The sequence below is a fragment of the Hyla sarda genome, chromosome 7, assembly GCF_029499605.1.
Source record: "Hyla sarda isolate aHylSar1 chromosome 7, aHylSar1.hap1, whole genome shotgun sequence".
In the NCBI taxonomy this organism is placed as follows: domain Eukaryota; kingdom Metazoa; phylum Chordata; class Amphibia; order Anura; family Hylidae; genus Hyla; species Hyla sarda.
Window position 1 is genome coordinate 50,970,590 of NC_079195.1, and position 17,559 is coordinate 50,988,148.

Sequence of the window (17,559 nt, forward strand, 5' to 3'; positions counted from 1 at the left end):
GACATGCAGAGCTTTTTAAGTCCTACGCATCGCCACAGCCCTTTGGGGTCCACCATCAGAGAACGACTTGACCGACAGGTAGCAGACTACCTGGCCTTAACCGCAGATATCGACACTCTGAGAAGCGATGAACCCCTTGACTACTGGGTGTGCCGGCTTGATCTGTGGCCTGAGCTATCCCAATTTGCGCTCGAACTTCTGGCCTGTCCCGCTTCAAGTGTCCTGTCAGAAACGACCTTCAGTGCAGCAGGAGGTATTGTCACTGAGAAGAGGAGTCGCCTTGGTCAAAAAAGTCTGGATTACCTCACCTTTCTTAAGATGAATGAGGGATGGATCCCGAAGGGACTGACAATGGGTGATACATTTGACTGAACAAGGCCTGATCAGATGACCTGCCTTGGCCTAAAAATGGTCCACACTCTGCTGTATTTGAACTCTGAATGCCGGATGACTTGCATGACTTATCCGCCACCAACTAGAGTTCAAGCCGCAATGTTTTAGGGCACTTTCTGCCTGGCAAAACAAACAGAAATTTTTCTGTCCGCTGCTACAGCAGTGGCTGCGACATTACCAAATTTTCCTGCCAGGTGCACATGCCTAATTTTTCTGGCCTCTGCTGCTGCAATTGTTATGGTGCTGCAATTTTTCTGGCCGCTGCTACAGAAGCGGCTGCAACAATACCACATTTTTCAGGCATGTGTACATGCCTGATTTTTCTGGTGCTCTCTGCTGACATCTCTGTCCATTTTAGCAACCATGGATATTAGATGTATGCTAAGAGTAGCATGGTGGCTCAGAGGTTAGCACTGCTGCCTTGCAGCACTGGGGCCTTGAGTTCAAATCCCACTATGTCCTAACTAACATGGGGAAATCTATCTATGTGATGCCTAAAGGGAGGCACTAACTATGTGCTGCCTAATATGGGGGAATCTATGTGCTGTCTAGAGGGGGTAATCTAACTATGTGATGCCTAAAGGAGGCTAAAGCAGGTTATTCCAAACCATTTAGGAATAATAGGTGATTTATGCCCTTTATGGATTAAAACCAGACTCTGCATCAAGTATGTAATTTTCCATGGGAGTTTTGCCATGGATTCCACTCCGGCTCGCCACAGTCCAGGTGTTAGTCCCCTTGAAACAACTTTTAAATCACTATTGTGGCCAGAAAGAGTCCCTGTGGGTTTTAAAATTCGCCTGCCCATTGAAGTCAATGGCGGTTCGCCGGTTCGCAACTTTTGTGTTCGTGACATCACTAATGACAAGAAGCGTGTCCGGTGCAGTCCGGTGTGTCCAATCATTTGCATCGAAATTGGGATGCTGGATGATTGTGAACTGTCCCATACAAATGAATGGGATTAGTTCTAGCATCAGTTTCCCTCAAGTGCACGCCGGAAGGAAACTATGCCAGATGCCTGATATATGTGAAACCAGCCTTACTGAGCTTTTAACTTGGCACCAGTTTTGCTCTTATTCTGGTCATTTAACCATCAAAATGTGGCTATTGCTGGTGAATGCAGCATCTAGGAGCTTAAAAACTGTGTTCTGGTCACTTTCAGGGTCCAATCACCCCCTCCACAGTACAGTTGTGGATGCTGATCCGTTGTCATGGCAGTCATATTTCTATGATATATGAGTCATTTTACAGTCAGATACAATTTGCACTACAAAGAAGAAGCCCTCATATGACTCAATTGGAACATTAAATAGTTATAGGTCTTAGAAGATAAGCCCCCCCCCCCCCCCCCCACACACACACACACACATTCAGATTTGTAATTGCACTTATTGAATACAAAGCCACATAAATGGAGGACACACGTAAAGGAAATAATAAGATTTCTGTTTTGAAATCAATTCCTGGCTTAGTATTCAATAAATTATAATTAACAATGAATGTGTGAACACAGCCTTACTGTGGAGTACATTTATTGCAAAGCAATGAGTTCAATCTGTAGCAAACCTTTCCAAAATCAACAACAAATACTTTAAACACATTTTCGGCTGGTTTCATTGTGTAATTTTCATGCTGTGTGAACCCAACTTTAGGGTGTTGTCTTGCAAACCCTCTTGATGCAGTGTTTTGTTTTTTAAAGCAAAGCATGGTGTTGATTATAAATAATAAAGAATTAAAGGGGTATTCCAGGCAAAAACTTTATATATATATATATATATATATATATATATATATATATATATATATATACATACATGTCAACTGGCTCCGTAAAGTTAAACAGATTTGTAAATTACCTCTATTAAAAAATCTTAATCCCTCCAATAGTTATTAGCTTCTGAAGTTTTGGGCTAACTGCTCAATGATGATGTCACGTCCCGTGAGCTGTGCATGATGGGAGAATATCCCCATAGGAACTGCACAGCTCCCGGGACGTGAGTCATCAGAGAGCAATTAGACAGAAAACAACAACTCAACTTCAGAAGCTAATAACTATTGGAAGGATTAAGATTTTTTAATTAAAGTAATATACAAATCTGTTTAACTTTCCGGAGCCAGTTGATATATAAAAAAAAAGTTTTGGCCTGGAATACCCCTTTAAGAAAAAAAAAAAACTGCATCTAAACAACAGGTGTAAAAGCAGCCTCCTAGTCCTTAAAGGGGTACTCCTGTAAGTCAACTGGTGCCAGAAAGTTAAACAGATTTGTAAATCACTTCTACTAAAAAATCTTAATCCTTTCAGTACTTTTTAGGGGCTGTATGCTAAAGAGAAATCCAAAAAGAAATGCATTTCCTCTGATGTCATTACCAAAGTGCTCTCTGCTGACCTCTGCTGTCCATTTTAGGAACTGTCCAGAGCATGAGAAAATCCCCATAGCAAACATATGCCGCTCTGGACAGTTCCTAAAATGGACAGCAGAGGTCAGCAGAGAGCACTTTGGTAATGACATCAGAGGAAATGCATTTCTTTTTGGATTTCTCTTTAGCATACAGCCCCTAAAAAGTACTGGAAGGATTAAGATTTTATAATAGAAGTGATTTACAAATCTGACAATGTTCACATTAGAAAGATAGACCTGGCACTGTCTGGATTCACAGTCCTATTAAAGGAATTACCTGTTGGCAGGCAGGTAAACGTGTAGCTAACACTGTAATTTAAAGGTGTCTGTGGTGCTTCACAATTTAATAGCAGAACTTGAATACTTCACAAGCAGAGAGCCCACCGGCTGAGCCCACCCACCTGCATGTCATCTTTCCACCTCCCTGCAACTTTGTATCCAGCTATTTATATGAAATAAAGCATCTAAGCAAGAATGACCTGGTGTCTAAGGTGAGTGCTCCAATGCATGTTTTCCTCTCTGCTTGTGATTTACAAATCTGTTTATCTGTTTTGATTTAAAAAAAAAAAGTTTTCCACGGGAGTACCCCTTTAAAGGAGTACTCCGGTGAAAACCTTTCTTCTTTTAAATCAACTGGTGCCAGAAAGTTAAACATATTTGTAAATTACTTCTATTAAAAAATCTTAATCCTTCCTGTACTTATTAGCTGCTGAATACTACAGAGGAAATTCCTTTCTTTTTGGAACACTGATGACATCACGAGCACAGTGCTCTCTGCTGACATCTCTGTCCATGTTAGCAACCATGCATAGCAGATGCATAGCAGATGTATGCTAAGGGCAGCATGGTGGCTTAGTGGTTAGCCCTGCTGCCCTGCGGTGCTGGGGACTTGGGTTGAAATCCCACTAAGGACAACAATAAATAAAGTGTCATTATTATTATAAAAACGTCAGCAGAGAGCACTGTGCTCGTGATGTCATCAGAGAGCATTCCAAAAAGAAAAGAATTTCCTCTGTAGTATTCAGCAGCTAATAAGTACAGGAAGGATTAAGATTTTTTTTAATAGAAGTAATTTACAAATCTGTTTAACTTTCTGGAGCCAGTTGATTTAAAAGAAAAAAGGTTTTCACCGGAGTACCCTTTTAAGAACTAGTACATCATCATGTTTTCTCATTAACATAATAAAAAGTATAATCAAATATATAATTTTTATCTATTGAAAATAAAAAATCTGATACAATACTGCCTATAAAAACAGTATTTCCCATGGCTTTACAAAAGGCAGAATCAGATGCCATAATAGGACCCTTTGCAGGGTTGCTATGCAGTCCACCACAAAAAAGTTACCTACATTACTGTTGCCTGATGAAAAGTTTGGTCAAAGCATGTAATTTGTTCCATCTTGGAGTAGTGCCATATTAGAAAGGTACCTTCTTCATGTTAACATTTCAAAGTATATTCCCTAATAGGGGCAATCTAATTTTTATCAGTAGTTCCCAATAAATATGTCCTTTCCTGGGATCCATACTTCTCCTCTACCACCAAAATTCAATAAAGTGTTAAACAGAGGTTGCCAGAATAGAAGTTAGAGAAGCTAAATGTATGTAACGTCAAAAAATGTCCCCTAAAAAACACAAGTCATTCCCATTCAAGAACTGACCTTTAGAAATATGTCAAAGCAAATGTTAAATTTTTAAAGAAAGCCATTTTGCGCCAACAACAAATCGTACTCCCATCGAACAAAAAAAAAAGATAAATATGTATTACCTTTTGATATTACTCACTACAACAAAAAAAATTACATTATTAGCTAAAATATTACACTTTTACGGATATAATGACTCTCTGTGAACAGGCTGTAGTTTTATGGGGATCCCAATTCCATTTCTGTTGTTCTGATCCTATTTTTAGTATCAAACAGGAAGCTTTTATTGAGACAGACAATAAAACAGGTACAGATAGTTATTTGGGATGCAACCCGAAGAAAAAGGTACAACATAAGTAATAACAGGTAACAATAAGCTATGACATATGGTAAACATACGGTGGGGATTAAGGCATGGATCAAATATAGGTGAGCAGTCATTAGAGGTAGACAGCAACCAAAGAAGTATTCTAATATAAAGACAGTGTCGAGTGCATATCAGGACAAAAATTGGAGGAGAGCCACGGGTCCCACACTCTCTCAAACACAGAGACCATATTATCCCTCATAGCATTAAATTTTTCAGATAACATGATAGTATTTAGTATGTCGATCACGCTCTCCAGCGATAGGGTAGGTGTCTTCCACCTCCTTGCCACATGAATCGGGGCCGCCATCAAGATAAATTGAGATAGATGGAATAGCCTGTAATTCATGCGGGTAGGTCGCTTACTAAGAAGGCAAAAGGCCAGTTGAAGCGGGCAGGAAAACGCTGTGATTTCCCTAATCATATGGACCACGCCCATCCAAAAAGTAGAGCCTAGATGGTCACAGCCACGGAAACATAGCGGCGAAGAGGTCGGAAAAAACCTGTGTATGCGCGTGGGAACAAGGTAAGTCCTATGCAAAATCTTAAACGAAGTCTCTGTAATAGAGACCTGCCAACTACTTCTACTGAGAGATTCACAACATGAATACCAGGTGTCGGGGGAGAATATAGCGTGAAAATCAGATTCCCACTTTCTCATAAATGGCAGCTTGGAATCGGGTGGTGGAGAGTTCAGTTGACTATAGATTATAGACAATAGGCCCCTTCGGGTAGGAGAGTATCTAAAAAGACGCTCAAAATCAGATAGGATAGAAGAGGAGGGAGAAGTGGAAGAAGAAGAGGGGAAAGAGCATAGAAAGGAAAAAAATAGCAAAAGTCGGAGACCTTCAGAGACCGGAGGGTCGTAGCGAGAACAAAATTCCTCCAGCGTCTGAAGGTGACCCCTCACTAGAAAATCATAGTAGCAGTGAAGACCTTGTCAGACCACCATTTAAAATCAGAGGAGTGTAAACTTGGAAGGAAGTGAGGGTTGTTAAGCAAAGGAGTTAAGAGAGCTGAAAAAGATTGTAGTTGGAAGCGGAACCGGACCATCTGCCAAAGAGACAGGGAGTGGAGAGTGAGCAGAGCAGACAAGGGAACCCGGCGGGTTACCGGGGTGATCGACCAGAATAGTGAGGGAAACGTATGGGGGAACAGGAGTGAATTCTCCTGGCCAACCCACAACGGAATGGGTTCAGACGCCATAAACCAAGCCATCTGACTCAGCCGGGCTGCATAGAAGTATTTTAGCAAATGAGGAACTGACATGCCTCCTAGCTTTTTGTGATAGTACATTATCGTCATTTTAATGCGTGGCCTCTTCCCTCCCCATATAAAGGAAGTGATATCCGATTGCAGGGATTGGAAATCGGATTTCCCCACTGGGATCGGCAATGTCCAAAAAAGGTAAAGGATACGAGGCAATATCACCATCTTAACTGTGTTTATTCTGCCTATCCAGGACAGGTGAGGCATGTCCCAACGTTTCATGTCAGCCCTAATGGCTCGGTAAATGTGGGGATAGTTCGCTGCATACAAGGAATAGATGGAAGACGTGAGGGAAACACCTAGATAGGATAAGGAAGAGGAAGAAGCAGGAAATGAAAAGTTGAGATCTATGAGCTTCTGTGTACGCTCGGGGATGCAAACATATAGAGTCTCAGACTTCGAGGGATTAACACGGAGACCAGAGAGATTAGAAAAGGAGGAGAGGATATAGAAGAGGTTAGGAAGAGAAGTCAAAGGATGGGTGAGAGTGAGAAGGAGGTCGTCAGAAAAGAGACTAAGTTTGTATTGGGAAGCATGAATAGTGACGCCGGTAATGTCATGCGATGATCTAATAAGGGCCGCTAGGGGTTCCATTGCTAATGCGAACAATGCGGGTGAAAGAGGGCATCCCTGACGTGTACCTCTGGAGATAGAGATGGGACGGGGGGAAGCAGTGGGTAGTTTGAGATATGCAGAGGGAGTAGAATAGAGCAGGCGAAGAATATGAATAAAGAAACCCCGAAAACCCAGGCTTGATAGGACACCCTGTAGGTATGGCCAGTAGACGCTATCAAAGGCCTTTTCTATGTCCAGGGCAAGCAGCATGACAGGGGTCGAGGAGGTGGAAGCCCAGTGGATGACATTCAGTACCTCCCGGGTATAAAACCCACTTGGTCGGCATGTATCAACCTGGGCAGCAGGGTATTCAATCTATGGGCCAGTATTGATGTAAGAATTTTTGTTTCTAAATTTATGAGCGAGATTGGGCGGTAATTAGTAACCAGGGAAGGATCCTTGTTGGGCTTTGGTATTACGGTGATTAAGGCATCCAGATAATCAGCAGGGATAGAGGTAGCAGAGGAACTGATCCTATTTTTAAGTGTATGGACTCCTAGACTTTGTGATTCTCTGCACACTGTAAAAGGATCTCATATTTACAAATTAAAAATAAATAAAATATAAATAAAATAAAAAAGAGAAGAAAAATCTCTGTTACTCCTCTGGAAAAAATAAAAGTTATGTTCTTCTTGGGCCAACTGAAGAACTAACTTTGGGAGGAATATGTAAATAAATTCCCTCCATAAGTAAGAAAACTGTCAGTAATGTTTTATTAAGTGAAGGGCTTAGATCATCTTAGAACATGACCAGGGTCACCAATCTTTGGGGAGATCTGTTTCAGCCTTTAAAGGGTTACTCGCTGGGATCCCTCGCGATCTCCGGCCTAGCATTCTGAACGTTAATGTTTAGAACGCCGGTTTTGGGAAGCCATGGTCGTGATGTCACGCCATCTGTATTCATGTTTATGGGAGGGAGAGTGACATCACGACCATGGCTTCCTGAAACCAGTGTTCTGAAAATAAATGTTCAGAATGCCAGGGTGCTGGGCTGGAGATTGCAGAGGGGTCCCAGTGGCCGGACTCTCCTGCAATCAGACATATTAGGGGATAAGATGTCTAGGGGTGGAGTACCCCTTTAAGTTCCCATCAGCTCAAAGATGTGATCAAGTTAGATGCAGTTCTTCTAGGTTTTGGAGGACATATTCCTAATTGTATAATGTTTATAGTTTGTACAGATTAGCGACAAACCCAAGATCACTGCTCTCCAGATAAAATGTAGACTAAATAAATCCCATTGGAGCACATCATGCTTCCCAATAGCAATGATATCTTTTTTTTTTTACCAAATAAATAACTTAGTAAAATCAGGTAGTTTTGAGAGATGTTGCTTATGATTCTTGTCGGAGAAGCATTTATTATCACAGCTGTACAACACATTTTTATGATGTCTCTGCAGAGCCGTTTTTCACTCACACATAAATTTGGCTACAGAATTCACAGGCACATTAAATTTAAATGCAAATCCAACTTTATTATCAGAAGTGTCGTAAAATTGCTTTAGTAGTTTCCAAGTTGACAAAAAATATAGATTTTTTTTTATAAATTTGTTATTAAACATGGGTGCATTATCTTCATTGGTTTGAATAAAAAAAAAGACCTTCAACAAACCAAGGTAAAAAGACACTGTGGTACATTACACTGAATTAAAGACTTCCACTTTATAGGTCGGGGATCGATATTGTATTCTTTAATTCTTTTCTCAGAAAAAAAGGATCAATAAACCATTAGCATTTACCAAAGTTACAACCATTCAAAAAGTTAAGTGGATGCCCCATATTCTTTACCAACATTTAGGTTCTCTATCCCATGGTTATGATCAATTTCTGGTTGCCTCTCTAATCTATGACCCTTCTGTTGCCAGGCAACAAAACATACACTTTCAAATCCCCACACATTTTCCAATTAGTCTCTCTACTGTGTATGCAAGCATCCCCCTTGCTTGCATACACAGTAGAGAGACTAATAAGCCATGTGCAGTTGAACAGAGCATTCAAAGTGCTGTTTTCTAAGTACACTGGAGATATTAAGGAGACTGACTTAGAGATTTTAACTCCATCAGAGCTCCATCTGTGTTTTTGGTGTCTACACATACACTCTGCTTTAGAACAAGTAGGGAACCTGTTCAGTTTTTGAAAATGTCTGTTTGCTAACAGGACCATTAAGGTGTTAAATTTGTTGTTGGGGGAAGAGCTTTAAGGGATTTTGTGTATATACAGTCATGGCTGTAAATGTTGCACCCCTTAATTTTTTTTCACAAATTAAGTATTTCTCACAGAAAAGGATTGCAGTAACACATGTTTTGCTATATACATGTTTATTACCTTTGTGTGTATTGGAACTAAACCAAAACAAAAAAGGGAGGAAAAAAAGCAAATTGGACATAATGTCACACCAAACTCCAAAAATGGACAAGATAATTGGCACCCTTAACTTAAGATTTGGTTGCACACGCTTTGGAAAAAATAACTGAAATCAATCACTTCCTATAACCATCAATAAGCTTCTTACACCTCTCAGCCAGATTGTTGGACCACTCTTCCTTTGCAAACTGCTCCAGGTCTCTCTTATTGGAAGGGCGCCTTTTCCCAACAGCTATTTTAAGATGTCTCCACAGGTGTTCAATAAGATTTAGATCTGGACTCATTGCTGGCCACTTCAGAACTCTCCAGTGCTTTGTTGCCATCAATTTATGGGTGCTTTTTGACGTATGTTTGGGGTCATTGTCCTACTGGAAGACCCAAGATCTCGGACGCAAACCCAGCTTTCTGACACTGGGCTGTACACTGCAACCCAAAATCTGTTGGTAATACTCAGATTTCATGATGCCTTGCACACATTCAAGGCACCACGTGCCATAAGCAGCAAAGCAACCCCAAAACATCATTGAACCTCCACCATATTTCACTGTAGATACTGTGTTCTTTTCTTTGTAGGCATCATTCCGTTTTCAGTAAACAGTCGAATGATGTGCTTTACCAAAAAGCTCTATCTGGGTCTCATCTGTCCACAAGAGGTTTTCCCAGAAGGATTTTGGCTTACTCAGAACAGCTTGAATATCTTTGGAACTTGTGTATCCACCATCCGGACTATCCTGTGTTGACACCTTTCATTAATTTTTCTCTTCCGTCCATGCCCAGGGATATTAGATACATTGCCACGGGTAGCAAACGTCTTGATAATGTTGCACACTGTGGACGAAGGGTGCCAATAATTTTGTCCAGACCATTTTTGGAGTTTGGTGTGACATTATGTCCAATTTGCTTTTTTAAATCCCTTTTTTGGTTTAGTTCCAATACACACAAAGGGAATAAACATGTGTATAGCAAAACATGTGTTACTGCATTCCTTTTCTGTGAGAAATACTTCATTTTCTAGAAAAAATTCATGGGTGCCAACATTTATGGCCATGACTGTATAGCAACAAGTTATTAGCTTGCCTAATTATTAGCTTGCTGCAAATTCAAAGTGCTGCTTTTCTAAGTACACTGGAGATACTCAGGAGACTGACTTAAAGTTTGCAACTCCAACATATATCCATCTGTGTTTTTGGGAGCTACACATACACTCTGCTTCAGAACAATTACATTGTATCTGTATGCAAACTCAAAGACACAAGATTAAGAGAATGTCAGTCATTAAGTGAGACTACCCACTTGACTCCTAAACCCATAAAAAAATGATTTTATCAAGTAAATTATGAGTGAATAATTTTCCTAAAATATAAGTCTTCTCAGCTCTCCTTTCTCTATAACAACCTGGCATTTTGGCATTTTTTAAGGTAACAGGTCCTCTTGAAATTATGCCAAATATATGCCATGAAATGGTACAAAATATCCTACAACACTCCCTCCAATAAACAAAATATTGCCGTATACAATTGTGAAAAAGGTGGGGGAAATTTCAGGTGTAAAAAGGGTGTTTCAGGTGTTTCGTTTTTTTTCATAAACCCTGAAATATGCAAAAAGTTTTGTCTTTTAGGGGTACTGTACTCCCCAAATCAACTTTTAAAAAATTGGACAGAGCTTTATGAAAAGTGGTCAGGACTAGATTTACTAAAATGAACACCTGCACACAGGTGTAAGTTTTAGATGGAATATTTCCAACCTCTGAGTTGGCGAAGATTTCACTCACAGGCGCTAGGTTAAAACCCGTTTTAGGTTAAAGCTGGTTTTCCTTTGTGAAAACCAATTCTTACTAAGCACCTTTTTTAAAACTAGAATTTACTGCTTTTCCCTAGTTAAAACCAGTTTTACGGAACGCTTTTGTTAAAACTACTGGTTTAGAATTTATTGCTTCTTCCCTAGGTTAAACCAGTAGTTTTAACAAAAGCATTCAGTTAAACTGGTCTTAACTATGGAAAGGCTGTTAATTCTAGTTTTAACAAAGGCACACACACACACACACACACACACACACACATATATTCATGATTTGATTTTCTGGTTGTTTATGCCTATTTTGAAGACTGTATTTTTTAAATGTTTACATATTTTTTTTGTATTTTAGATCTTACCATGGTGATCCAGGCACAGGTGTTGATGCCACAGGTTTGTTGATTTTAGCCACACATTTGTCTTCACTTGGCATCTTCAAAACATTGTCCTTGAATCCGATATAGGAAAAAGTTTAGTAAAGAGCATAAACCAACAAGTCAAGCCTATTACATTCAAATTCAAAAATTGAATTATTACTTTAGCATCAATTAATTTACTTAACAAAAGAATACAAAATAAGCAATTCAATTACAATTTGTAAGAACCACATTCAATTACACAAATCTATTTCATTATACGTTCTTATTGAAAACTGGCAATTGTTGTGATTTTGTAAAATAATTACTTGTGAGTCATAATCATAAAATTGTAGAATTTTTAATTAGGCAAAAAAAAATTTCTGACATTAACGTACAAACATGTATTTTACTTTCTAAAGTTAGAAAGGGCAAACCTTTTCATCGGTCTTGGCAGTGTTGTTTTTTGTTTCTGGATGTAAGATGAATGCAGTTGAACAAGGCGCTCTGTTTGCTTCTTTACTTTTATCTGCAAAATAAGATTAAAAAAAAAAAATAAATAATAATAAAAAAAAACTTCCAAAGAAAAAAGTTATGCAACATATTGGTCATCTCTGTTGCACTTGCTGAGTGGGTGGAGCTTGCAGAAGGGGAGCAGATTAGTGTACAGGGTGCATAGCCACGTGAGTTTAGCTTTGAGCTGGTGGAGATTTTAGGGGAAGCAAACTGGCTTTATATAGAAGATGCTGATTCCTTAACATATGACTTTGTAGTGTTTATATTCATATGAAGCCACAAAAAAACAAAACTTTTTTTGCACCTTGTGATTATGTTTTTGTGGCTTTTTTCTCCCTCCAAAACACTCAGTTTTAATCAATTTTTTGTTGTAGTTTCTTTTTTTTTCTTTTTTTTTTTAGTGCTCAGTATAAGTCATGTGATTCTTTGATTATGTAGTTGAGTATTATGATGGAATATTGTAATATTGGGGGGAGATTAATCAAAATTTATGCAGAGGAAAAGTTGATCAGATCATTTTTATTTTTAAAAGGGTATCTGCAAAAAAAATAACCCATCTCATTGGTTTTCACAGAGACCCTTTTAAAAATAAAAACAATCTGATTGGTTGCTATGGGCAACTGATTGACTTTTCCTCTGCACAGGTTTTGATAAATCTCCCCCAATATCACAACATGCTATCAGAATACTCAAAAGAATGAATCACCTTAACAATCACTAGGGTTCCATAAATAAACATGCTGGGGGAGATTAATCAAAACCTGTTTAGTGTAAGAGTGGTTCAGTTGCCCATAGCGACCAATCAGATTGCTGCTTTAATTTTTCATACATTTTTAAATGAAAGAAGCTGAATGGTTCAATTGAAGGTAATTATTTCAGTCTTCCCACTGCAACATATTGTACTCCTGATGCTATGTACCAATGAGGCCAATGGTTGGCTGCAATGGTGATGTGAACACATATATATATATATATATATATATATATATGCCATGGCTACAACCATCTAAACAAAGCCAGTGGTGATGACCAAAGCAATAGGGATTATTTCTATGTTTTTCCTTCTACTCTTCATATATCAATATATTCCTCTGGTAATAACAATAGTAACATATCGGTCTTACAAATAGTATAAGCTACACTGTGAATCAAATGCTTTGAAGCAGAACACTTCATTATACAGTATCCTTTGGCCCAGGAGATACATTACCGGCTGCTAATCATCCGTCTGCAAAAATTACCAAACAAAAAGACTTCAACTTTAACCTCTTGTGTACACGGGGGGGGGGGGGGGTCGAATTGTCCCCAGATCATAGACGTTGATGACTGCGATAATTTTATTGATAATGTGCGAAATAAGCCCCATCATCCTTAGGATCCCAAATATCACAAAGAAAAAAATCACGCTTCTGTAATTGGGCTAAATGGAGATTTCTGACCTTTGCAAAACACTAATTTTCTTTTTAAAATGACAATTCTGTCGAGTTATAATGACAAAGATGGAGAACCATGCAGCTCATTTACTTCAAGCGACCAGCAGGGTCCCCCTTAATGTTAAGTGGCAGTCTGTGTGGTGTGGAAATATGCACTGTAATAAATTATGTAAAATGGCATGTGATCGGTTCTTATAAAGGATAAGCATAATTATGTTATATAAATGACAAATTACATTAACACAGTCTGCCATGTAGTACACAATTTTATGCCACTTTACACTCTTATAAATTCATAATGGTTGACATAGCATACAGTGTATTTATTCAATAATATACAATAGTTCTTAACCCCATAGGGTGTAATTGTTGGGGCTGTGAAGGCAATGGCACCCATGATCTGTTCACTTAGGGGCCATACTGTACAAGAAGACATATTTCTCATCAATTGCACAGGGATCATCGAGCTATTAAAATGTATTTCCCATTCACATGAGAAAGGATAAGTATGTGATCATGGGAGGTCCAGAACATGTGATCTTCAGAACGAGGCCTGTCTTTCTTCACTGGATGTTGAGGCCCCAACTTCCGATACAAACTGGTCTCAGCACTGACCCATTCAACCAATCACAGGCCACAGTGGTGTCCCACCTCAGTAGGTAATTGGCTTAGTGGGCCATCACTGCAGAGACTAGTATGTCTCGGAAAATGGGGGCAAGAGCCCTCAGTGGGGAGAAATGAGCCCCATTCTGGAGTCCCAATGGTTAGCCTTCCTGTGATAAGACCTGCATGCCTTATTTAGCTAAGGTCACACACAGTAACAGATAAACATACACTGGAACATCTTTAAAAGAACACAAGCAAGCTAGGAACCTTTGTTGGGGAAGGAAGGAAGATATGTGATACACTAGCTAACTGGAAGTGATTGGAAGGGAAAAGAAGAGGAAGAAAGGGAGCATGTGTGAACCCTATGGACATGGCCAGGAGCAGCAGTAGCAGCACAAGCATGGAAGCAAGACTTGGCTAAATAGTGAGAAGTTAACTCAGCTCCATGGGCTGGGGCTCATACAGGCCTTTTTTTAAACAAAGGATAAAAATGAATACATTAGTTCTAGGTCTCTTGTTCTATAAAGTGATGGTGTGATGACATAAACTACAATAGCAATAACATGGTTTAGGGTCCCAGCAACCAGACCCCCCATGATCAGTAGTGATTAGGGGCATAGGCCATAATCGAATTTGTGATATTCCACAAATATATGGACGAATATTCGTCCTATATTCATGAATTTCGCATACTTGTTCACTTTTTTTCATGCAAAATTCATAATGAAATGAAGTGCACATGTGCGATTATATCTTTCCTTTCCTATTGGTTTCTAGGGATGTTGCTAACCTCTGACAACTGTATTTGCATCCTTATCATTGGCCCACAAGCTAAAAGAAGTAGGGATCAGTGTCCTCTGCAAGTGCCGATATTCGCAAATTTTTGCATATTCGCCTTCTTTTGACCACATGTTGGAAGCAGGGAGGGATAATCACTTATTATTTAAACAGTATACATCATTGTGATGTGTACTGTGAAAAAAAATGAGTATTCGTCATAATAAATATATTTAGCTATATTCTAAATATTCGCGAAATCGCAAAGTGCCGATATTCGCAATAAAAAATTGCAATTCAAATATTCACGCTCAACACTAGTAATCAGACATCTTATGCCCTATCCTTTGAATAGGGGATAAGATAGTTAGGGAAGGAGCTTAAGGACCTTAAGGACATAGGGCGTACCTGTACACCCTACACCCGGTCCCGGTGTTTAAGACGGGGTCACGCCGTGACCCCGCATCACACCGGGTCGGTCCCGGCTGCTAATCATAGCCGGGACCCTGGGCTAACAGCGTGCTGCATCGATCGTTGTGCCACACGCTGTTAACCCTTCAGAGGCGGCGATCAAAGTTAACCGCCATGTCTAAAAACAAAAGTAAACGCTAACCGGCAGCTCAGTCAGGCTGATCGGGACATCGCGATAAAATTGTGATGTTCCGATCAGCTGGGACGCAGGCGGAGGTCTCCTTACCTGACTCTGCGGCGTCCAATCATCAATTGATTGCTCCATGCCTGAGCTACAGGCTTGAGCAATCAAGCCTCTATCTGACTGATCCATGCAAAGCTATGGCTTTGCAGGGATCAGCATAGGAGATCAGTGTGTGCAGTGTTATAGGTCCCTATGGGAGCTATAGCACTGCAAAAAAAAAAGTGGAAAAAAAAAAGTTAACAAAGATCATTTAACCCCTTCCCAAATAAAAGTTTGAATCACCCCCCTTTTCCCATAAAAAAAACTGTGTAAATAAAAATAAAAATAAACATATGTGGTATCGCCGCATGCGAAAATGTCCTAACTATAAAAATATATCATTAATTTTTATATCATGAAAAAATTTATAAAAAGCGATAAAAAAAACGATCAATACAAAAATGCTACCGATAAAAACTTCAGAACACAGCGCAAAAAATGTGTCCTCATACCGGCCCATACACGGAAAAATAAAAAGTTATAGGGTAAGAAGATGAGAATTTTTAACATAAATTTTCCTGCATGTAGTTATGATTTTTTTCTGAAGTATGACAATATCCCACCTATATAAGAAGGGTATCATTTTAACCGTATGGACCTACAGAATAAAGGTAAGGTATTATTTTTACCAAAAAATGCACTGCGTAGAAACGGAAGCCCCCAAAAGTTACAAAATGAAATATTTTTGTTACGCCGAGCGCTCCGGGTCCCCGCTCCTCCCCGGAGCGCTCGCTACACTTCCCTCACTGCAGCGCCCCGGTCGGTTCCACGGACCCGGGGCGCTGCGTTACCACCTCCGGCCGGGATGCGATTCGCGATGCGGGTAGCGCCCGCTCGCGATGCGCACCCCGGCTCCCGTACCTTACTCGCTCCCCGTCAGTTCTGTCCCGGCGCGCGCGGCCCCGCTCCCTAGGGCGCGCGCGCGCCGGGTCTTTGCGATTTAAAGGGCCACTGCACCGCTGATTGGTGCAGTGGTTCCAATTAGTGTTTACACCTGTGCACTTCCCTATATCACCTCACTTCCCCTTCACTCCCTCGCCGGATCTTGTTGCCCTAGTGCCAGTGAAAGCGTTCCTTGTGTGTTCCTTGCCTGTGATTCCAGACCTTCTGCCGTTGCCCCTGACTACGATCCTTGCTGCCTGCCCCGACCTTCTGCTACGTCCGACCTTGCTTCTGTCTACTCCCTTGTACCGCGCCTATCTTCAGCAGCCAGAGAGGTTGAGCCGTTGCTAGGGGATACGACCTGGTCACTACCGCCGCAGCAAGACCATCCCGCTTTGCGGCGGGCTCTGGTGAAAACCAGTAGTGACTTAGAACCGATCCTCTAGCACGGTCCACGCCAATCCCTCTCTGGCACAGAGGATCCACTACCTGCCAGCCGGCATCGTGACAGTAGATCCGGCCATGGATCCCGCTGAAGTTCCTCTGCCAGTTGTCGCTGACCTCACCACGGTGGTCGCCCAGCAGTCACAACAGATTGCGCAACAAGGCCAACAGCTGTCTCAACTGACTGTTATGCTACAACAGTTACTACCACAGCTCCAGCAATCATCTCCTCCGCCAGCTCCTGTACCTCCTCCGCAGCGAGTGGCCGCTTCTGGAATACGACTATCCTTGCCGGATAAATTTGATGGGGACTCTAAGTTTTGCCGTGGCTTTCTTTCCCAATGTTCATTACACTTGGAGATGATGTCGGACCAGTTCCCCACTGAAAGGTCTAAGGTGGCTTTCGTAGTCAGCCTGCTGTCTGGAAAAGCCCTGGCTTGGGCCACACCGCTCTGGGACCGCAATGACCCCGTCACTGCCTCTGTACACTCCTTCTTCTCGGAAATTCGAAGTGTCTTTGAGGAACCTGCCCGAGCCTCTTCTGCTGAGACTGCCCTGTTGAACCTGGTCCAGGGTAATTCTTCCGTTGGCGAGTATGCCGTACAGTTCCGTACCCTTGCTTCAGAATTATCCTGGAATAATGAGGCACTCTGCGCGACCTTTAAAAAAGGCCTATCCAGCAACATTAAAGATGTTCTGGCCGCACGAGAAATCCCTGCTAACCTACATGAACTCATCCATCTTGCCACTCGCATTGACATGCGTTTTTCCGAACGGCGTCAGGAGCTCCGCCAGGATATGGACTCTGTTCGCACGAGGCGTTTCTTCTCCCCGGCTCCTCTCTCCTCTGGTCCCCTGCAATCTGTTCCTGTGCCTCCCGCCGTGGAGGCTATGCAGGTCGACCGGTCTCGCCTGACACCCCAAGAGAGGACACGACGCCGCATGGAGAATCTCTGCCTGTACTGTGCTAGTACCGAACACTTCCTGAAGGATTGTCCTATCCGTCC

General features: G+C 41.0%; 1 protein-coding gene across 1 annotated transcript in view; it reads right to left on the bottom strand.

The window, feature by feature from the left end:
• The window catches only part of TCERG1L (transcription elongation regulator 1 like), a 340,750-nt gene that overhangs the window by 79,581 nt on the left and 243,610 nt on the right, over positions 1 to 17,559 (bottom strand). The window contains exons 6-7 of the mRNA XM_056529021.1: positions 11,638 to 11,729; positions 11,204 to 11,292 (exon numbers count right to left, since the gene is read on the bottom strand). Coding sequence (XP_056384996.1) covers positions 11,204 to 11,292; positions 11,638 to 11,729 — 181 coding nt within the window. The remainder of the gene's footprint in view (positions 1 to 11,203; positions 11,293 to 11,637; positions 11,730 to 17,559) is intronic.